This window comes from Solanum verrucosum, unplaced genomic scaffold (assembly GCF_900185275.1).
Source record: "Solanum verrucosum unplaced genomic scaffold, falcon-dt-bn FXZP01000228.1, whole genome shotgun sequence".
In the NCBI taxonomy this organism is placed as follows: domain Eukaryota; kingdom Viridiplantae; phylum Streptophyta; class Magnoliopsida; order Solanales; family Solanaceae; genus Solanum; species Solanum verrucosum.
Genome location: NW_026020210.1, coordinates 1,530,312 through 1,553,899, shown reverse-complemented (window position 1 = coordinate 1,553,899; position 23,588 = coordinate 1,530,312). Strand labels below are relative to the sequence as shown.

At 31.7% G+C, this 23,588-nt stretch overlaps 3 protein-coding genes across 4 annotated transcripts in view; 1 reads left to right on the top strand and 2 right to left on the bottom strand.

Moving 5' to 3' along the window:
- Positions 1-23,588, top strand: part of LOC125830450 (methylecgonone reductase-like) — a 160,614-nt gene that overhangs the window by 17,335 nt on the left and 119,691 nt on the right. The gene's annotated exons all lie outside the window — the stretch shown is intronic.
- On the bottom strand, positions 2,311-5,928 carry LOC125830343 (uncharacterized). Its single transcript, XM_049509533.1, has 6 exons — positions 5,555-5,928; positions 5,346-5,472; positions 4,968-5,255; positions 3,699-3,806; positions 3,208-3,588; positions 2,311-2,487 (listed from the first exon to the last, which is right to left on the bottom strand). Exons 1-6 carry the CDS (start codon positions 5,926-5,928, stop codon positions 2,311-2,313), a joined length of 1,455 nt encoding a protein of 484 aa, XP_049365490.1.
- LOC125830404 (4-coumarate--CoA ligase 2-like) lies at positions 14,099-23,522 on the bottom strand. Its single transcript, XM_049509596.1, has 6 exons — positions 23,206-23,522; positions 22,371-23,098; positions 21,194-21,392; positions 15,904-16,114; positions 15,525-15,627; positions 14,099-14,271 (listed from the first exon to the last, which is right to left on the bottom strand). The coding sequence occupies exons 1-6, from the start codon at positions 23,486-23,488 to the stop codon at positions 14,152-14,154; spliced, it is 1,644 nt and encodes a 547-aa protein (XP_049365553.1). The 5' UTR covers positions 23,489-23,522; the 3' UTR covers positions 14,099-14,151.

Below are 23,588 nucleotides of genomic sequence, written 5' to 3'. Positions count from 1 at the left end.
GATACAAGGCTTAAGGAAAGAAAAAGTAGGAAGTTACGAAAATGCCCTTGTCATACAAGTAGGCATGTAGACGAAGACATGCCTGCTTGTAGACTCTTCTACTAAGTAGTAATTCGTACCCAAGAAATTCAAAATTCAAAGAAAAAAATAAAAATAAAATAGCAATTACATTTGACATATTTAATTTGTTTTTTATATTTTATTTTCTCCCGGATAAAATGATAAATAATAAGAGTCTACAAGTAGATAGTTGATCGTCAACATGTCTTTTATAGCTCTTAAGGGTATTTTTGATACTTCAAATTAGTGGCACTTTAAAGATATTGTACAATATTGCTTTATAAAGAACTTTGACAATTTTGGACAAAAATGTTCAGCCCATATTCTGTTTAATTAGTTGGATCAACCAAAAAAATGTGGCTTGAATTTTTGTACTTCTATCCACAGTTTCAAGGTAAAATCTAAAGTTGAATTATTATTTTTTTGTAAAGAACAATAACTATAGTAATGCAAAATGAATTTGTTTGCAAATCTTTGCTATGTTACAGTTCCCCATTTATAGTTTCGAAAAAGTCAAATAGCTTACAATTTTATTTTTATACAATGAGTATGAATTATATATTACAGAAGTGCAAATTTGAGTGATGAAAACTACAAATTGCTTGATGAATTTTAAAGTAGTTAAACACAATTTAACAACTTTTCTTTGTAGCATTCGAATTCTTTGATGAAGCCTTTGTATATGGGAGATGCTTATATAGAGGTTCTTATCATCAATTATCATTCCTAGTACAAGAAAAGTTTTTGTAAAATTGAAAGAAGGAAATGTAATATTTCATTTTTTGTGAATTTGCTTTTAATGGTGAAATGACATTTTTGCCCTTCTCCTTAGTGTTTTCATGCTTAGTTTGTGTTTCGGTAATGGTTGGTGTGGTTCCTGAGGAATCGGGGGTGTTTTTGGTGATTTGACCCTTTTGGGTTGAGAATTCTTGGTATGGTTGATTTTGGTCAATATTTTGAGCTCCGAGCATCGGATGGGAATTTCGTCAGTTTCATCACGTTCGGAAAGTCGATTTAGAGCTAGTTAGGTGGTTGGTAAGGTTTTTGAGGCCTTAGGTTGAGTTTCGAGTGTTTGGGCTAGAAGTTGAATTTTAAGTCTTAAGAGTGGTCTGGGAGGGTATTTCTGTTATTTAATCTCTTTTTGGAAATCTGGCAATTTTGTTGAGTCCGGAATGTCAATTTTAGTGGGGTAGCATGTCCAGTTTATTTTTACCAGATTCCGAATGATTTTTGAGGGTTCAATAGGAGACTTGGACTTGTGGCTTTTTTGTTTTCTGGTGTCTGGTGCAAGGGGACCGCGTTCATGGGAGGATCTTAACGAGGTCGCGGGTGAACAATATTCAACGATCGTGGCACTGTTCCCGCGTTTTCGGGCTTGAGCGATCTGCGTACTGCCCACGTTTACGGACCCCTTTTTTTTTTTACCTGGACAAAACCTAATTCGGGATTTTTCTCATTTCCATCATTGTCAACCTTATGGAGCTTAGATTTCAGAATTTTTCTCCAAACGAAATCTCCAAAAATATCGATAAAATCTCAATAAATACATATTCAAATTAGATTACCTAAATCAATGAGATTCTGATGTAAATCCTTTGTATGACTTTTTTTCATTTTGAAAAAAAAAAAGGTGAAAAGAATCTGAAAGGAGAGAGAAGGAAGAACAAAAATAAAAGTAAGCGGGAATGTATAGAGAGAAAAAATGAATATTTTTTAAACAAAGAAAAGTGAGGTTGGTGGGAGTAAAAATATGATATATTTTAAGATGATAGTTATAAACATTTAATTTGCTATGAACATAAAATATTGTTCTTTTTCATAATTTTTTAAACTTTAACTGTTTTTAATAAATAAATTGATAATTTTAGTTAGTTCCATAATTTTCTCTATATTTAATTGGCAAAATAATCTGGTGGACCTATGTACTTGTATGCGTTTGTATTGTGAATTCTTCTACTTACCTCTTTGTCACCTGGATCCCTGAATTCATCTAAACTCAACCTATTGAACCCTTTCAACTCATCGTGATTCTCAATCGCGCTGATGTCACACGCCATGTCAGATAAAATTTGCCACATCATTTTTTATTTTTATAATAATTTCTTTTTTGACAAAAGAAAAATCATAAAGTTTTTATGCAATTTTGACAAATTAAATTTTAATTTATTATTTTAAATTAAAAGTTTGGATCTCCTCACATCATCTTCCATTTTCATCGTGAAATGGCCCAACTGCCGGAAAAAGTCGTTGCTATTGCCGCTCCTCTTGCCAGCGAGACCACAAATACGATCTCCCCCACCAACATCCATCTTCATCGTACACCCTCACCATTTTCTTTCCTCCTTCTCTAACCTCCACAAATCCAGAAACCCTAAGCCGCCCCGCACCAGCACCATCACCGACCGCTATGCTCTCCATCCTCTCCCACTACTAAAAAAACAGTGCTTAGCAACGGATAAATCCGTCGCCAATAGACATATATCCGTCGCTAAACTATATTTGCGATGGATTAGCGATGAAATGTTGACCGTTATAATTTTGCTTGTAGCTAACCCCTTTGCAACGGCAAAATTGATTCCGTAGCAAGATTAGCGACGATTTAGCGACATATGATATCCGTAGTAAAATGGTAGCGACGGAAAGTTTTGTCGCTAGATTTATATATTTCATTGCAAATTACATAAATGAATTCGTCGTCCTATAATTTTACGACGAAAATAATTTATCGCTAATCCGTCGCAAACTTTTGGCAACCAATTAATATTTGTCGCAATCCGTCACCAATTTTAATTCTTTAACTATTCCCAAAATTCGTCGCAATTTCCATCGTTAAATTTGTCGTAGGTATAATTCTTTCTATTCATTTTATTTATTTATTTATAATATATAGAAAATGTAAATTATTAAACATCCTAATAATAACAAATATTCATATAACATAAATGTTACTTCATATATAACCCGTGCACCAAAACATATATTCATCTAATATTAAGTCCAAAACATCTACACCAAGTATCAAACATCTAGCAATTACTAATGTTTAGAACTCGTAATTGTTACTGCATAATTTGTTTTCCTTTAACAAAAATCAGATAAGAAAAACTAATGCTAGGGAGAAGAAATATGGTCATCATCTGAAACAACCTTATTAGGCACCATAGGTGTTGCTGATGATGCGTCACCAATAGGAGTATCGGCTGATTGATGTGATGGTAAAGAAGTTACACCTTGTATGCGCTCAAGTAATATAGGAATCATGTGATCAGTCAATGTAGGAATCAATTTCTTCACGAACTCATCCATATTTTCCATCGGTGCAGATTGAGAAACAGATGGTGGTATTGATGATGAAGCATCAGATTGAGAAGAGATACAAAGATTTGGTCCATAGTAACTTTTTGCTTGAGTTCCAAGACCATATATTCTTCTCTTCTTTTCTCCACCTGCAGCTTGATAATATGCGTCACGTTGATCAATATCAGATTCAGACTCAATTTTCTCACGTAATATTTCTTCATATCTTTCCTGCAATAAGTAGAGACATTAAAATTATAATAAAGAATACTAACTATAAGTTTCTCCAAATAAAAAGAATATGAATGTCAAAAGTCGATAATTTTATAAATTCTACTTACATGAACAATTCGTGCTCGCTCATCAACAAAAGATTTTCCATCGTGATCATGTGTGTGGACGTGCAAATGGAGCTCACTTGGTGTTGGGTCTCGACCCTTTTCAATAGCCTACCCAAAAAAAATAAATTGCCCCAGTTATGTTATGAACAATATGATATAATTAGGTAAAGTATTTCAATAAACACAAAAAGTCTATTTAATTTCAGTGAGGAACCCACAATTGAGGTCGCCCCTATGGCAGAAATAATGCTAACAATTCAAATCGTGCCTCTAAAGATGAAGGAACCAACATTTGTAAGAATTGAGATATCTTTCATAACTTTCTTATGCAAGTTTCAGATTCAAAAATCGGTGACAACGAGCCAAAAACTGTCCAGAATAGTACTTGGTGACAAAGAAAAAGATTCAGATTCAGATTCAAAAATCAAGTTCTATAATAAGAAGTTATTCATATTCAATCTATTGCATGCAATGTCACAAGACAATCTAAAATATTAAGCTCCCTTCTTCTATAAGCAAGACCCATTAAGGCTCTTACAATAAAAAATAGATTCTAAGGCAACTAACTATTATAAGCTTGTAGAGGTAGTACTGGTGAAATTTTTTGGAACAATTAATATGTACCTATACTCATGTGTTGGATATTTTTCTTTAAGCCGAGAATTTATCGGAAACAATCTCTTATCTCACAAAGGTATAAATAAAGTCTATGTACATCCTACTCTCTCTTAATTTTACTATATTACGTGCTAGCGCTAGCCAAATATCCAGGCAGAATATATCTCCATTTTCTTATGCCATCTTGGTAGAGTTCACATCTTTGTACACATTCAGGCAAAGCTTTTACATGTAAAGTTCAAAGCTATACATTTTTCCCTGTAACTTTTTATTTTCTCTAACCAACTATTATAATGTGGGGCTTTCATTTTTAAGTTTTTCCAGCCAACATACAGTTCTAGCTAAAGACATTCATCACACTATACAATAGGCAAAAGTATATGTCAATTTATCTATTTGATTTTGTTCGCCTTATGTCCAAATTTACTATCAGAAAGAATACAATTAAGAGTTTAAAAATCGAAAGTGTCATCAACAACAATTGTATGTTGCACCAAAACAGATGCACTGCAACAACAGTCCCAAAACATAATTGAACAAAAAAAAAGAGGCACTTCTACTATTTGTGTACTATAGACTTTTAGTAATGACTAGAAGATAAGGAAAATGTATTTTGTCGAAGAATATATATAGCGTGAAATATATACTTACAAGTTTCTTACGATGCTCCCCAATAGAGATAGATCCACTTGTATGAGTTCCGATAGCAGCTTCTCTTCCTCCACGACGATTTTTTTTATTTGTTTCTGACTTCGCAACATTCTCAGGAGCTTGCCAAAGCCTCATCCAATTTTCCCACACAATATCAGTTACATATCCGGGATTAGTTCCGTTCTTTTTTATTCTGGAAATAAAATCGCTATATCGTAGTGATGCCTTAATCTCCCATTGTCTTTTCACTGCATTTTCATTAGTTGAAGAGTCCCAATAGAATTCCTTCTGAAATTAGTTTGTAAAGTAATAACATTAATATCATATCTAGAAAAAGTTTATCACTTTCTTAAACTCAATTATAATGAAATAACATACCTTGAATTCTCCAAAATAAAAATCTTTTACAGGTTGCGAGACACCTTTCCAATTGATTCCATTGGGATCAAGTTCATTTTTGAAAGACTTAGCTATGAAAGTAGAGCATGTCGAAAAAGGCTCCAATCTATATAAATTTGACATTATTTAAATACATATGTATCTTATTAAAAATATATATACTAATGATACTATAAGCATGGACTAACCCTGTAGGAGTAAGAGTAATAACTGTTCTCCGCTGCCCACGATTATTGGACTCACCTTCATCAATTGTGCTGCTTTGAGTAGATGCACCCTCTCCTATTTGATTACTTTCATTAGGTGTAATAGGAGATGATTCAACATCGGTTGGAATATTATTGTGATTTGGCATTTGAACGGGTGGTGTACTGCTAGGTCCTAGTATTTGAACTTGGTTTGTACGATCAAGCCCACCTATATTAGAACTTGTACCACCTTGTTGAGGACTAACTGTTGTGGGAATAGGAACAATAGGCATTTTTGGAGGAATAGCAGAATTACCGCGACCTGAGGATTTTTCTACACGACCTGCACTACCTCGACCTCTGCCTCGAGCCATATCTTCAAAATATGTAAGTATTGTAAGATCAACACTTGTAAAAGATCAATTATTTTTAAATAAAGTTCATCAGTATGCCCAAATGTTACTAAATTTCATGCATATGACATACTAAAAATTAGAGCTAGAATCTCCTGCAGATTTTAAACAGATGACTAAACAGTCTTTTCGAAGTAAAATTTCAGACATATAAAGTCAAAATAGGGGGAGGAAAACTATAATCAACTAAATAAATGCAACTGAAAAAACAATATTAACAGATATCATTGCAGCTACTACAGCACGTCTAAGAAGTGAAGAAAGTAGAAAAGAACATGAGAAGAAAGAGTAACTCATCCCACGATAGTGAAGCTGAATACGTAATAGTACAGAAAACAAAAAAGAAAAAGTTATCAAAAACTTACCTTACCAGTTGCAACAGTCGAAGAGAAGAGGAAGAAGTCACAATAGTTGAGAATAACCAGCTGAACTCCAAATTTTAAGGAAAATCTATAAAACAAAAGGCAACATCAAAAAATAGAAATCTCAAGTTGAATAAACAAAAAAAAATTCTTAATCATATCGAATAGAAGAAAAAGTCATTCAAATATTATTACATTAAAAAAACATAAACTAAGGAAATAATAATATTATGAAAAATTACTACACTCAAAAAATATTGAAGATACAATAACATATTGTTATTAAGAACTAGTCACTATCTAAATCTTCTTCAAATTCTTCCTCATTCTCCTCAGTTTCTTCAAATTCATACTCCTCCTCAGTTTCATACTCCTCCTCTGTAGATTCTCCAGGGATTTCATGATACTTTGGATGTAACCCATCAATGGGTTCTTCCATTTCAAGTACACCCCCATTTAAATCATGTAAGAGTATTTCTTCATCAACAGAAACATTCATATCTATCTCATGGACTTCAACTTCATTGACTTGAAATGGAACATTCAGTTCTGGAGTTGGTGCCACTTCCTCATCAGGTAATTCCACAACATTACGAGGTTTAACCTTCAATACGGCTAGCCAATCAATCTTGTCCTTTTTGTTGCTAGGATATGGGACATAACACACTTGTGTTGCTTGCATTGCAAGAATAAAAGGTTCATACTTTTTATACCGACGACGTTGGTTAACATCAATCAATTTGTATTGATTATGCTTCTTCACACCAACATCTATAGTTGGGTCAAACCATTCACACTTGAATAAGACAGTTTGCTTTAAAGGTTCTTCACGGTATTCCACTTGTATAATCTCTTTTATCCATCCATAGTAATCACCAAAATTTGGATCTGAGATACAAACTCCACTGTTCATTGTTGATCTAGCGCTACCATAACATTCTGTATGAAACTTGTATCCATTAACAAAATACATTGAATGACATGTAGCGCCTATTAATGGTCCATGAGCAAGGCTACGCAAGAATTTATTCTCTATATGATTGCATCGGACCTATTTAAAAAAAGACTTAGTTAAATTCACAAGACAATTTAGGTTACATTACTATATCAAAGTTAATGATCGTTGGAGACTTACGTATTCCTTAAACCATATAGAAAAATATGCCTCAAGGCTCTCATCTATCTGACACTGTGATAAATTGGGAGATTCTTCTTGCAAACGTTGCACGTACATACTTCATTAATACAAAAAAAGTTAAATAGAAAGTCATAATATATTAATATGTTTCTAATATTAGGTGAAAATAAATTTTAAATACTACCTCAGAAATGGCTCAACCTCTTCACAATTTAGTAATATGTAAGTTTGAGCGGCCTTGATTTCATCAAGTGATAAATTTCTTTTTCTTGTCTCTCCCCATAGTCGACCTGGATGGGTGAATATTGATAGATTCCCTTCAAGATCCTCCGTAATACCACCATCATCATTACGGTCCACATTATGATTACGTGTCATAACATGAGGTTCAAAATAATGAGAAAATAATAGTGTTGACTCTGTCATCAAGTATGCTTCACAAATAGAACCCTCAACACTAGCTTTATTTCCAATCATCCTTTTAAGAGTTCCAAGGTACCTTAATAGATAATAAATGAATGTACCATCATATTAGAATTACCAAGTATAACATGCTTGTCATAATTTTGTCATAAAATTTCACATTTACCTTTCAAAAGGATACATCCATCGATATTGTACAGGTCCAGCGATCTTTGTTTCATATGGTAGGTGCACAGGCAAATGTTCCATTGAGTCAAAGAACCCTGGAGGAAATATACGTTCTAACTTACACAAAATTTGTGGGATATCTGCTTCTAATCTCTCCATGTCATCCACTCGTAGAGTGGTTGAAGTAAGATTTTTAAAAAATAAGCTCAACTCTGTAAGTGCTTGCCACACATTACTAGGAAGTAATTCACGAAAAGCAATAGGCAAAAGTCTTTGCATGAACACGTGACAATCATGACTTTTCATGCCATATAGCTTTTTCGTATTTGTGCCTGGACATCTATCCAAATTTGAAACATACCCATCTGGAAATTTCAAATCTTTGACCCAATTAAACAAGATAGCTTTTTCTTCCTTGTCTATTGTGTATACAGCTTTGGGGTATTTACCATTTGAATCTTTTGCCAACTGAGGTCGATCACAATAGTTTACCATATCCAAACGTGATTGTGAATTGTCTTTGGTTTTATCAACAATATTAAGAACCGTGCTAAATACATTATCAAAGACATTTTTCTCAATATGCATGACATCAAGGTTATGTCGAATCAATGTTAGAACTCCAATATGGCAAATCCGAAAAGATACTTTGCTTTTTCCATCCACAAGACTTACATATTCTTCGATTAACCTCTTCTGCATCTAACTCAGTTACTTTCCTTATCCCTAAGTCACAAATTTGGTTCAAAATCTCCTCTCCTGTTTCGTAAGGTGGTGGAAATCTTTTGACAGTCTTGCCTTTAAAAAAGTTTTTACGATCTCTCCGGAAAGAATGATGTTGGTCAAGAAACATCCTATGACTGTCAAACCAAGATGTTTTTCTACCATGTTCTAATCTAAAGGATTGTGTCTCCTCCATACAATAAGGACAAGCTAACTTGCCCGCAGTACTCCATCCTGATAACATAGAATATGCTGGAAAGTCACTTATAGTCCATATCAAAGCTGCCCTTAGTTGAAAGTTTTGCTTTTTTGAAATGTCAAATGCTTCTACACCTGTCTCCCACAACAAGGTCAACTCATTTATTAGAGGTTGCAGATAAACATCAATTTTATGTTTGGGCTTGTTTGGCCCTGGAATAATGACAGTTAAGAACATCTACGCTTCCTTCATGCACATTCCTGGAGGTAAATTATATGGAGTTACAATCACTGGCCACGAAGAGTATTTCCTCCCAGTCTGACTGAATGGTTGGAAACCATCCGTACATAACCCCAATCTTACATTTCTTGGTTCATTGGCAAAAAAGGTATGAGTTTCATTGAAGTGTTTCCAAGCATCAGAGTCTGATGGATGACGCATTACCCCTTCGTCATGTGTATGCTCATGATGCCGTCTCATATCAGCAGTTGTAGCATGAGATGCATATAATCTTTTTAATCTAGGAATCAAAGGAAAATAATACATTTTCTTATAAGGGACCAATTTCCGCTTACGAGAGCCTACACGACGCTTATACCTCTGATTGCCACAAAATTTACAAGATGTAAGGTTCTCATCATCGCCCCAATATAACATACATCCTGATTCACAACAATCAATCTTCTCAACTGGCAAACCCAAGCTACGCACCAATTTCTTTGTTTGATAATAGTTATCAAGCACTATGTTATCTTCAGGTAAAGAATCTTTCAACAATTGCATCATTTGGTTGTAACCTCTCTGTGACATGTTGTTCTCCATTTTAATGTTTAACATCCTAGAGACAACTTCAAGTTGAGAGACGGAGGAACCGAGATACAATTTTGCATCAGCGGCATGTAGTAAATCATAAAATCTTTGAGACTCAGGATTAGGCTCCTCCTCCATTGGAAGATCAGACGCCTCCTCTATTGAAGGATTGATCTCCTCCTCCATTGAAGTTTCATAAGTATGAGATGACTCATGTTCAATATTGCTTTGAAATTGTCGACTCAAACCTTGATCAAAGTTTGGACCAGCTACATCCAAAACCATTTGTCGGTACGGATTATCATATCCCAATTCAGGTTGAGTTCCACCATGAAAATCATTAACATAATACATCTCATCAATAACATTTTCTTCCCCTTGATATTTCCAAACAAAATAGTTCTCAACAAATCCGTATTGAAAAAGGTGATATTTAACCATTTCAACATCCATGTATTTAAGGTTATGACATTTTTTACAAGGACATTTAATGTTGTCACCACTCATACGATTTTTTTGTGAACATGCATACTGAATAAAGTTATTCACAACGGTTATAAAACTGGAGAGTATACCCCCTCGTCCATCCAACCTCTCATACATCCAACCACGCTTCAAATTACTCATGTTCCTATAAATTTTAGAATAATCAAGACAATCAGAAATTTCTCTTATATAAGTTATACAATCTGGATGTCCTACAAAGAAAAGATCATATTAAAATACCTTTATGAAAAAGAGTATATCTTTGCACTTTTTAAATCATTCACCGCCTTTTCTGTTAATATAAGTGTTCTTGATCACTATCCAGTTATCTTAAAATATATTATTCTATTAATCTTCAGTTACAAAAAGTGCAATAACAAGAAAATGATAAGTTGCAGGAAGTGCAATGTCAAGGAAAGGTTCATACTGAAATACCTTTATTAGTGCTCATTTATGTTTTTCTATCACTGTCCAGTTAGTTTAGTATGATTTGACCCAACTATAATGTTATTTTAAAATAGTGTACTCTCTTAAATCCCTACACATAAATGATATGATGATTTGTTCTACTACTAATTCTAGTTTAGGCTAATTAAATGTCAAGTCATTTGATAATTATAAGCCTAAAGTTAGATCATAAAATAAGTACTACACTTGTTGTATTGTACTCTAATTATTGTAAAGTTACAAAAAGTGTGATGCCAAAAAGATAATACAAATATTACTGCAAACAATCAAGAAAGTGGTTTGAATTTCATTTCTCTTGCTAGTAACTAATTTCTAGTGTTACGATTGTAAATATAATGGAGTACCAAATAAAAATCATACCGAGGAGCTGAAAAGTTGAGAAAAGGTGGATGAAAAGAGAAGGATGCAGGGCGAGTGAAATTAGTGGAACAAGACGAGATTTGAGAGCCTTGAAAGATTGCAACGTCAGCAAAATCTGTGTATAACATTTGAAATATTAACCACCATAGCATAATTATCCCATGTCTGCTCACAATCAATACCCTTCTGAAAGTTTCATCAAGCATAAAGATGGACAACCCAAAATATTAAACAAACTAAGAGAGATAAGTAGAACTTACGTAAACTTGATATAGTTGTTCTTAGGATAAATAAGCAGCAACACGTTCACGAAGAAGCAAAGGTCCACATATTCTCCACAAACTATAATAACACCATGTGGAAAAGAAAAAAATACAAACTTAAATATCATTGTATGTTGATCAGGTGAATTTCTTTACATAAATAGAGGAGCACAAAGAAAAGAAACAGAGAAGTAGAGCAGAGAAAGCAAGCAGTTACTTAATAGCTATGAAAAATTGAACTTTGCATACTTTACATTAAATCTAAAATTTGTGAAAGACATGTTAATCTGATTAACCATCAGAGATCTCAATCACTTGTATCTAATCCAGCAGAGTATGACAACGAGAACTCAAGAAGAATCTTTCATTTGATATGGAGCAAGGAAAAAATCTTTAGATACACCAAAATTTGATTGACTTACCGCAGAAATTTAGGTACAGATTGGATGAAAATTTTGCTAGTCTCTTCTTGATTTACGTTCTTGTGTGTGGCAAAAAAAAGTTGATGGCAATAGATGTCATTTTTTGTTTGTTTGTTATTCATTTCTTTAATTATGTGTATGAATAGAAAATCATTTTTTGTTTAGTTTATGAACAACTTCTTTAAGTTGATAATGTTAATTCTTATCTAAAACTCTCTTTCTTGAACCATTTTCATTAACTTGTATTTAATTCGACAATGTTTGACAATACGTAAAAATTATAATTGAATCAGCTACCAAATACATATCGAAATTACTAATCGACTATCACAAATAAACATTTTTTCTTTAAGTCATGACTTTGACAAACCAAGAAAAATGAAATAGAATAAGATAGAGAAAGAGAGCTTACTTGGTTAGCTGTTCTTAGGACAAACAGGCAGCAAACACATTCACGAAGAAACAAAACTCCACACATGTTTCATAAGCTGCAATAAGGCCTTCTAAAATAGAAAAAAAACAGAATTTAAACACCACTATATATTCTCATAAAACGAGTTATACGATGCCTATACTAAACTTTTCAAATTAACAATTTCAAAATAGAAAAATACAAACAGAAGTTAAAAATAGAACTCAAAGACCCAACAAGCATAGCAAAATGTATTCCTGATAATGCGCAGAATCCTGTTGCTGTTCAAGCTAAACCCAGATAGAAAAAGTGACTACTAACAACAAAAAAGTAGTCTTATTCACAGTTGATTACTAACAACAAAAAGTGGTTATGTTAAGATCTGGTTTTGACATCTTTTATAATATCACTAATCTCTTAAAACAAACCCTAATTGCAAAGTGTAACTCGATTATGGCAAAATCATTCTTCCAAGTAGAACCCTTGTCTCATATTTCAAGATTACCAAAACCCACAAACAAAATCAACACAAATCCATAGAACACATCTTAATATACAAAAAATAAACTCGAAATTAGAGTATACAAAAGTTAGTACAACTCACTTGATTTTGAATTCGAAAATTGATAGAAACTCATTGATTTCTCACATTGAAGAGAGTGAAAGAGCAATTAGTAGCGTATTTGAAGAATGGGGAAGAGGAATAGTTGAAGAGCAGAAGAGAGAGAGTGGGAGAGCTCAAATCTTTTGTTAGTAGAATGGAGAGGGAATTTTTGTGTGCCCTAACTTATCCCCGAATTTTTATTTTATTTTGCGACGGATTTAACGACACATAAAATTCTGTCGCTAACAAACATCTTTGATTTATTTAGAATGGAAACTAACGACGGATTTTTCTGTCGCTACAAAATATAAAATTTATAAATAAATACTAAAAGTTGTAACGACGAATTTTCCGTTGCTAATCCGTCGTTCAAAATTAATTCAATTTGTCGCAACCCTTCCGTTGTTAAATTCGTAGGAAATATTAAGGCGCCAACTTTTCGCGCTAATAAATAGTGACGGAATATACAATCCGTCGCCATCCGTCGCTATAGAATTAAAAAAAAATTGCTTATTATTATTGCGACAAAATATTTATTCCGTAGTTAAACCGTCGTTATATAGCAACGGAATATAGTCCGTCGCTAAACGCTATTTTTTTAGTAGTGTCCAGAGTATCAGAAGGCCAAGAAACTCCTTACTGTCTCCGGCGTACAAACATTCTAGGAGGCTCCTCGCCGCCGTCTCAGTCGTCGTCGCAACTCTTGTCGGCGACCATACGTGCTCTCTTCCTCACCCGTTTTCATCTCCGTCGCACCATGACCACCAGATCTGACAGGAAAACCTCTTCGCTGTCATGACCAAATCCCACCCTCACCCGCCTCGTTCTTCTTCCACTAACCTGCGTCGTCTCTCTCTAGGTGCCAATGCGAAGATTTGCTAAAGAAGATGACAAGAGTGTGAAGAAGAAAGAAAAATGGATTGGACAGGGATGGAGATGGCCAAAAATGTAGGTGAACCGGTTGGCGGAAGAAGAAAGCCTTTTTTAGTTATTTTTTAAAAAGTTTTTTTACTTTATTTTTTAATTTTTTAATATTTTTTTAAACTTAAATAGTATATCACTCGCCTTAACGAGAGTGAATTCACGCACTTTTGCCAACTCAACCATATTGATGCCACATAAGCCTAGTCAATGGTCAGAGGGGTTTGATAAATTGTGTTTTATTAAGTTTAAGGGTTCAATTGATAAAGAGTTAAGTAGAAGGGTTCACAATACAAACTCATACAAGTACAGGGGTCTATTCGATCATTTCGCCTATTTAATTTAAATAATTTGATGATTGACTAATTTTTTATATAAAGACTATGTAACGTAGATATAATTGGCCCAAAAGACCAAGGTGTTAATCAGGATTGAAGCTCAGCAGCCAGTTTGGCTCTTAAATCCTTTCGAAGTATTTTGCCTGATGGAGATTTAGGAATCACATCCACAAAAAATATCCTCTTTATTCTCTTATAAAATATCACCTAAAAATAAAAAATGAAAAAAAAGAAAGTCAGCATAATAAAATCAAACAGTCTAATGAACATTGCTTTTTTAATACTTTCTATTTATAAATAATTTACATTTTTTAAAATTTAGTATAGAAAGTATTCTCTATGTTTAAAAGGGAATGGTTGATTTTGAAATACTATGGAAAACTATTGAATATTTGCAAAGATAAATTAGACATCTATCTTTTAATAATTTTGAGATAAAAAATTATTGTATATTTTAAAAATATTAAGAAGTACTTAAAAACAATTTTATAAAAATAATTAAAATAGAAAAAATATTAAAATTTCCTAATCAAAGTAAAGTTATTTTAACTTCTGATCCAAAAAAAATTTCATTTTGACAAACTGAACTTGTTTCCAAAATATTTGACATTTTGAAGAATAAGAAGTCACTTGATGGTATTTTTCTTAGATTTATTCTTATTGTACTAATTACTGGTTTAATTATTAATTGAGTTGTTTAAAGAGACATATATAAAAGGTAATTTTGACACTTTTATGATTAACATTATTAGGAGTCTGTTTGACATCGTTGTTGGGAGGCCAAAAAATACTTACTTTGAGAAAATATATTTTTTTGAAAAATTAAGGTGTTTGGCTAATCAGTAAAATTGCTTTAAATGGAAGCAAAAACAATTTTTATGTTGTTAGGAAGAAGTTAAAAATTTCTTCTTCTTAATAAAAGTAGAAGCAAAAAATTATTTATTTCAAGACTAAAATATCCTATATATATATATATATATATATATATATATTCATTTTTGTGGTGGGATTTAATTGTGAAATAATTTTAAATTTATTTTGATTGATATTTTAAGTCATATTTAAATCATCATATTAATATTACATCAATATTTAATTTATTGTTTTATTCATCTATGTGTAATATTGATTGAAAAAATGAATATGTACACTTTAATTTATTAAAAATAAAAATTTAATTAAAAATATTATAATATATATTTAAAATAATCTCTCCAAGTGTATTGATACTTGTCCTTTTTCGTAATTTGACTCCCAAAAATACTTTTTTTTAAAAAGATTACTCAAACACAATTTGTTTATCAAAAACACTTTTCAAATGAATAAACCAAACACAAAGTTATTTTTAAAAATGCTTTTAAAAATAAGCAGTTTTAGCAGCAATACCAAACAAGCTCTATAAGGGAATGGAAATGGAGAGGAACCAAGAATTTAATGAAAAAAAAATGAATGATACTAACCTGCTTAGAGATAAAATCCTTGATTTCATCCTCAGTAATGGTGGATCCATTTGATCTAACAACAAAAGCCACTGGAACTTCCCCTGCTTGTTCATCTTTCATGCTGTCAAATAAATGCTCATGAATTTTTGAAGCTTTTTTCATCGTTCAAAATAATTAAAATAATTCAGTTTGATTTTTTTTTTCATATTTGTTTGATATTTTCTAGAAGACAAAATGCATTACTTGCAAAGTTATATTTATAATTTCACAAAGGACAATAATAAAAAAGTATGATTAAAATTATGTTCTGAATATTTTTCTTAATAAGTGTTCACACACTGCTTCACAAATTCAATTAATATGAAATTTTGGGGGAGTTGAATTTAGTGAGACTTACGGTACAACAGCAGCATCTGAAATACTAGAAAGGGTAAGAAGAAGTGCTTCAAGCTCAGCTGGTGCTACTTGAAATCCTTTATATTTTATCAATTCCTTCAATCGATCCACAATAAAAAGCTCATCATCGTCAATATAACCTATATCACCACTATGTAACCATCCTTCTTTATCTATTGTTCTTGTAGTTGCCTCAGGATCATTCAAATAACCTACATTAAGAAGAAAAAGTGACACATTTAGGATAAAAAGTCAATGAGATTTGAATGACGTTTGACCATATATTTTAAGAGGACTCAAAAGTTTGTCTGTAGATGTAAAAGTCAAAAAAGTTATATGTTTTTTTAAAAAAGTCAAAAAAGGATATCTTCGCCATAGTGAAGGTCGCAAAGTTAGGGCCCGTTTTGTCATGCGATATGGAATCATGATATGATATCATAATATGAAATCATGAGATGAAATTAAAGTTTTGTTTGGACATGCGATATGAAATTTTTGTGTTATATATTTTCTCATACTCATAAGAACCTCATATAAAACTATTATAATCACCTCAATTGTTTATTCAATCTTACCAAATACACAAAAAATTATAAAAGCGCATAATAAATTATTACAAAACTATTTGTTTCCTACTTAAGTAACTGTTTCATCAAACTTTAATGGGAAAAAGGCCTGATATACCCCTCAACTTTGTCATTTGGAGCTGATATGCCCCTCGTTATGAAAGTGGCTCATATATATACCCTTGCCGTTATACAAACGGCTCACATATACCCCTACCATTACAAAATGAGCTCACATATACCCTTTATTTAACGGAACTGAAAAAATTAGTTTCAAATTTATATTTTTGACTTTTAATTTTTTTTAAAATTATTTAGGGGTATATATGATTCTTCTAGCAAAGTTCAAGGTATATTTTAATCTTTTTCGTACATAAATTATTTTTTGACTTCTTTGATTATCATTATTTGAGTTTCTTATTCTTATTTTATTTTTTCTTTCATTCCTTATTGTAAAGAAAAAAATTTAAAACTATTTTTTTGAGGCTATATTATAATTTAAAACTATTTTTTTCTATATTGTAATTTAATTTTTGTATTTGAAGAAAAAAAATTGGTCATCTATAATAAGTTTTACAAGAATATTAGTGAAACATAAATAAATTTGACCATCAAATAATAAATCTAAATTAGTCATTGAAACAAAAAAAAATATTTGAGGAGGATTAAATATACCCATATGGGATTATATATATATATATATATATATATATATATATATATATATATATTTTATTATTATTATTATTTATTTTTATTTAAAAAAAAAAAAAAACTAAAATTAATTTTTGTCATTTCCGTTAGAGGAAAAGGGTATACGTGAGGCATTTGTATATAATCAGGGATATATATGAGTCACTTTCATAAAGAGGGGTATATCAGCTCTAAATGACAAAGTTGAGGGGTATATCAGACCCTTTTCCCAACTTTAATTCAATAAAAAAAAATTGAACATCAATTGTAGTGAACTAATCTTTAATATAATCCACCCACATAATACGGACAATCTCCCCACGTTGAACTTGCATTTCTCGATCATGTGACCGAGAAGACAACCAACATGGTTACTTTGAACCATTTTTTGGTTAATATCATCCGCAACTATATTTTCATGATCATAGACCATAAATATTTCATTACTCCTTTTCGCAAATAATTATGTAACACTGCACAAGCTATGACAATCTTCACTTGTTGTGTGTCAATATCAAAACGGTTCATGCCTTGTTTCAGTAATTTTAATCTATTTTTCCAAGCTCCAAAAGTCCGTGGGGGTTGTTTTAACAAAATATAAACTTGTGGATCAATTTTTGTGTTTAAAAAATCTCAAATCATGATATGAAATTCTCATATAATTCCATATCATGATTTTTGGAGGATATGGTATTCCATCTCATGATATGGAATCATGAGATGGAATCAACGTGAAATCGCATGTCCAAACGTTGATTCCATCTCACGATTTCATATCGTGATATGGTATCACATGGCCAAACGCCTACTTAGTAACATCTTTTTAGGTCGCAAAGAGATGACTAGAGAGGCTAGCACATTGAGATATGCAAATATGGTAAGTATATACTTCTTATACTGATGATGACTTGCTCAAGTCCGATGTAAGCTTACATATGAGCGATTGTGTGAGTGGCTGGATTGGGTATCACGTTGGTACAGTACATGAACACTTAGGGTTCCCAAGATTTCATGTCTAGATGGGTAAGATTAAGATCCTTTAGTATGTGTGTACAAATGAGAGCGAGACTTATGATTTCTGAAAGTGATACATGTTAGCAAGATGTAGAGATTATACAACTATAAAGTATGGATGTTTATGATTTCCATGATTAGTTAAAGTCTACTATTAATAGAGGAGGTATGCTAAAGAAAGGTACATACTTATACCCATATTCATCTATAGACTTGTATACATAGAGTGTCGTGTTGGTTACTATGTACTTATTTATACATGTTTGAGGATTGGGATATCTTAGCATGGTGATATACATTTTTATCTATACACATACAAACATGTTAGTGATTAATGATGACTTGAATGACTTGTGATCTCATTGTTTTATTGTGTGGAATGAATCTGTCTATTTGTTTTATAGTTGTAATTATAAATTTATATACTTGTTACTGATCTTAGTCGGCCTATGATGCCTATCAACACATAGTATTTGTGTTTATGCTACTTATACACTTTCTTTTGAGTGCATACTATGATTCAGAGGCGTCTACACGACCCTATAATTAGCTTGTGCTTACGTTCTGATCCGAGGGTGAACTATTTTTGTTCAGGCTGCCACAAATCTTCTTGGATTTGATGTCTTTCTTTCATACATTGAGTCACTTTATTATTTATTTATTTATACTCTTAAACATTTTTAGTTAGAGTTTTAGCAATAATTTTCAGATGTTGAGTATATATTAATTTAGACTTTTGTTGTTCTTTATCTATTTACTTGAGACTTCTATTTATGTTTTATACTTCTATATTTCTGTCTAGATACTTAAATATTTCATGTGTTGGATGTTAAAATTTGGTTCACCCACACAAGAAAATTGATATAGATGTCAGTCACGATGATTTGAATCATGATAGGAGGAATATTGGAAACTTAAATCCCATGTCTAGTGGCTAATGGATGGCACGTCAATATCATATTTTGTCATTTGGATACCATTAAACATAGGCACTAAATCCATTGGTAATTGTACATTTGAATTTTCAGCCATCCCTCAACTTCACACTTGTCCTTCTACCACTTTCAATGATCACTATCTTGACATTCATCAACAAATATTCTAAATATATGCCATTTACTAATGCTGATGTTAAAAATTGACCTTAAAAAAGCTTTTGACATATTGAAATGACCTATCATCCACTCCTCCTTACTCCACTTAACTTTTTCCCCGTCCATGATCAAACTCATTATGTCTTGTGTCACCACTTATTCTATATCACTATTAATTAATGGTCAATCCACTCAATTCTTTCATCCCTCTAGTGGTATTTGAAAAGGTGACCCCTTATCCTCATTTGCATGAAATTCTTATCACCTCTTATTCAACAAGTCACCTATACCTAGCTTAATTTGGTCGTCGATCTATCAAATTAATCTTGAATAGGATCGTCGCTCTCTCATATGTTTTCTTCGTTCTTCTAGTACAAGTAAATACAACCATCTCTTCTACAATTATTTCCATTTTTGACACTCTCAAGCATCTCTTTGGACAAAAAAAAAATTAATTTATCAAATCCAAACTTCTTTTCTCCATAAATGTCACATTACATTACATAGAGGAATATAATGGAGAAAGAAAGGTCTATTGTTTGAGTTAAATTAGAAAGTCCTTTACCACTTAATTAAAAAGGCAAGTCTACTTTGACTTATATCTTCTTTCATAATTTCCTTAAATTAAATATCTAATTATTTTCTATTCATAATTATTATTGAATATTGAAAAATATATTTTTAGTCACGTTGTATGAGTTATGCTCATAACGTGTGGTATTAAGAACTAATCATTCACCTCTCAGGACATCGCTTGCACTTTTGAGAGAAATATATGTTGATGAAAATGGATTTATATATATATATATATATATATATAAAAGAGTAGTATACAATTTGGTTATGGGATCCATTTTATTTTATATTTTCTTGAAATTTAATTGAACCAAAACGGACTCACTATTTTATTTTTCTCTTATCAATTTCTGTTTGACTATTTTTTATATTACATTTATTAAATTAATAGCTTATAAACATGTATAAGAGTATTAACCATATTAACAAACTTCTACTCTGTAACTTTGTTTTGATTGTCATTAATTTTTCCTTGAAAGAAACTAACAACAATGGTATTGTGAAACACATTTTTGTGTTTATACTATGCATACAAAAAATAGTTAAAATTGATTTCAATTAATAACCTAGTTAAAAGTTTTTAAAAATTGACTTTAGATAATTAAAGTGGATTAAGACTATTTTACTTAATTCATTTCATACTCATATTCATATGAATATGATGAATTATAATTTAATTTAATTTAATTTAACTTAATTCATTTTTAATCTGCTCAAATTTAATTTAATCTGTTTATTTGACATCACTAGATAAAAAAGTGCCAACACGCATTGCATGTCTGTTTGAGGACAAAGTGGACAATTATGGAGTTATGGAGCACAACTAGGTAGGCATTTATTTTATTAAAAATTGTTACTCACACTTCTAATTTAGTATTTGAAAAAATTCTATTACATGCGCCGTTGTCATATAATATTAATTTGACCTACTCAATGTTTGGCTAGAAATTAATGTACTTTATCATATGTCAAATATAATATGATTTTAAAACGATTAGCTAAATCCACAACAATAGTATAGTACTGATTAGTTTTATAACATATTAAAGATTATCTAACACTATGAAGTCATTAAAACTGCAAATAATTGATTGGTTATATTAACTTTGATTAGACTACGAACTATTATATAAAATTTCTTTATATTATATTGCCAGGTATCAATCAACCTATATAGATGATATTTAATTTAAATCATAAGTAAGCTAACCATATGATCACAATTATTATATGATACATTATTCTACGTGCATGCTACGATTGTTGCATTATGTATCTTTTTTATTCAATGAAAAATAATAAAAGAAAATTGAGGATAAAAAGTGTGATTAATTAATTTAAAACTAACCTTTCATAATTTGGTCACCTCTAATGCAAATTTCTCCAGGTTTATTTCGAGGAAGAGAAATACCAGTGTCTGGATCCACAATTTTCATCTCTGCGTTCCTTATTACTGTACCACATGCCCCTGATTTTATCTCAAAAGGTTCTTTTGCGAATGCTAAGCACATTGTTATTGGTGCACCGGCCTCCGTCATTCCATAACCCTATTCAGTTAAGAGTTTAAGTTCTATACACGTTAATAATTATGTGTACTAATAAATATATTTTACACATTCACGTAACTATGAATATACTTATGAATCTATTTTGGTAAACTAATAAATATTACTTAGCTTTTGTTTATATAACCAAGTTATTAAATTAAATTGTAAAAAAAGGACAGATATTCATTTTACTTTTTATAGGATAATCCTTATCTAGTTTGGGGAGAAAAAAAGAAGAGGATAACCATTTTCTTAGGGGTGGAAAAAGAAAGAATGATAACTCCTTTTCACCAACATTTTCAAGAATAGACGTTTACCTAATTACGAGTTTCATACCTATTCACACGAACAATTATAAACTCATTATGTTTGAAAATCGAAGGAAAACCGACTCTGTCCATCAATTTTGTTTTTTTTTAAAAAATAATAGTAAAAAATGGATGGATGGACGTCAGGTTTTTTTGTGCAAAATTACAATTTCTTTTAAAGAAAACTAACGCAGTACCTCAGCTTTTTATTATTATTTTTGTACAAAAGTTGAATGACAAGATCAATTTTTTTAAAGTGCAAAATTGTAGTCGAATAGTATAATTAAAAATGATGGAATTATTTCATTCAAGAGAATGTGTGGTCGTGTGGTAGAATTGTCCAAAGTCATAACAAAAGCGACGAAGAAAAAACCGTGTACAATTGATTTGACATCGATTTTCCTTTTTAAAAATATTGACCTAGTCCATCGATTTCAGAACCCCAAACATTTGGACAACACATATTCAACTTGTGGATTTTTAATCTTAAAAGAACGGTCATCAAGCAGATAACACAAACACCTGATAATTAATATAGGTATAAAACTCAAAAAATGATGATGGTTTAAGAGTTACGTTATTTAAATCTATTCCCTCTTACCTAAACTAATAATGAAAATAACTTTTTCCCTTTTTACCTTGTAAAATAAGCATGTAATGATAATCTTACCTGACCAAGTTTAGCATTAGGAAATTTGATTCCAACTACCTCTTCAAGCTTCTTTCCTAATGGTGCTGCCCCACAAATGACTATCCTTACTGATGAAAGGTCATAATTATCAACTATTGGACTCTTAGCAATGGCCAAAATTATAGGTGGTACAAAAGGTCCAATTGTAACTTTGTATTTTTGTACCAATTCCAAGCATGTAACAATATCAAATTTCTTCATAAGCAAGATTGCTGCTCCAACTCTTAATCCACAAAGTAGAACAGAATCCAAGGCATAAATGTGAAATAAAGGTGAGATACAAAGTATCACATCTTCACTATGAAAAAACAAAGTTGGATTTTCACCATCAACTTGTTGTGCCACACTAGTGACTAGTCCCTTGTGTGTCAACATGACCCCTTTTGGTAGCCCCGTGGTCCCGGACGAGTACGGTAGTGCCACCACATCGTCTGGATGGATTTCCACCTCAGGCAGATGGTCGTGTTCAGAGGTGAATCCAGAATTTGAAATCAAGTCTGAGAAGTGTAAGTAGCCCTCAGACGATGAGTTGTCGTCAATGCAAATGACCTTCACATCATTCTCAAATGCATAGTCCTTCACTTTGTTGAAATTGCATTCTTGTGTGATAATGAGCTTGGCATTTGAGGCTTTGGCTTGTTTCACCACCTCTACTTGTGTAAACAAAGGGTTTGCCATTGTGGAAATAGCTCCAATATATGACGCACCTATGAAGGAATCAATATCATTTCTTTAGAATCAAATAAAAATAACTAGCAACACCCCTTTTATAATATGAAATCTATTTTGACACGAATCAACGTATACTACTAACCTAAGAAGGTGAATACAAATTCAGGTGAATTAGGCAAGAGGATCATTATGGTATCCTTTTGTTGGATCCCTAACTTGTTAAGACCAATTGCAACTTTTCTTGAAGTGAGCTCAACATCAGCATGTGTGTAAATTTGATCATTGGATCCATTGATCAAACATGGACGATTATTGAATTGTGAAATGTTTTGGAAGCAATAAGTATGTAAAGGAAGATGATTAGGGATGTTAATATCAGGGAGTTTTGATTTAAAAATTATGTCTCCTACTTGATTTGGATCCATCTTCAACTTCAACAAGGAAAAATTGAAGAAATAGTTTTTGGAATTGATTGAGTTAAAAGGGTATAGGGATTTGTTGAAAGATGAATTGTTCAAATTTATA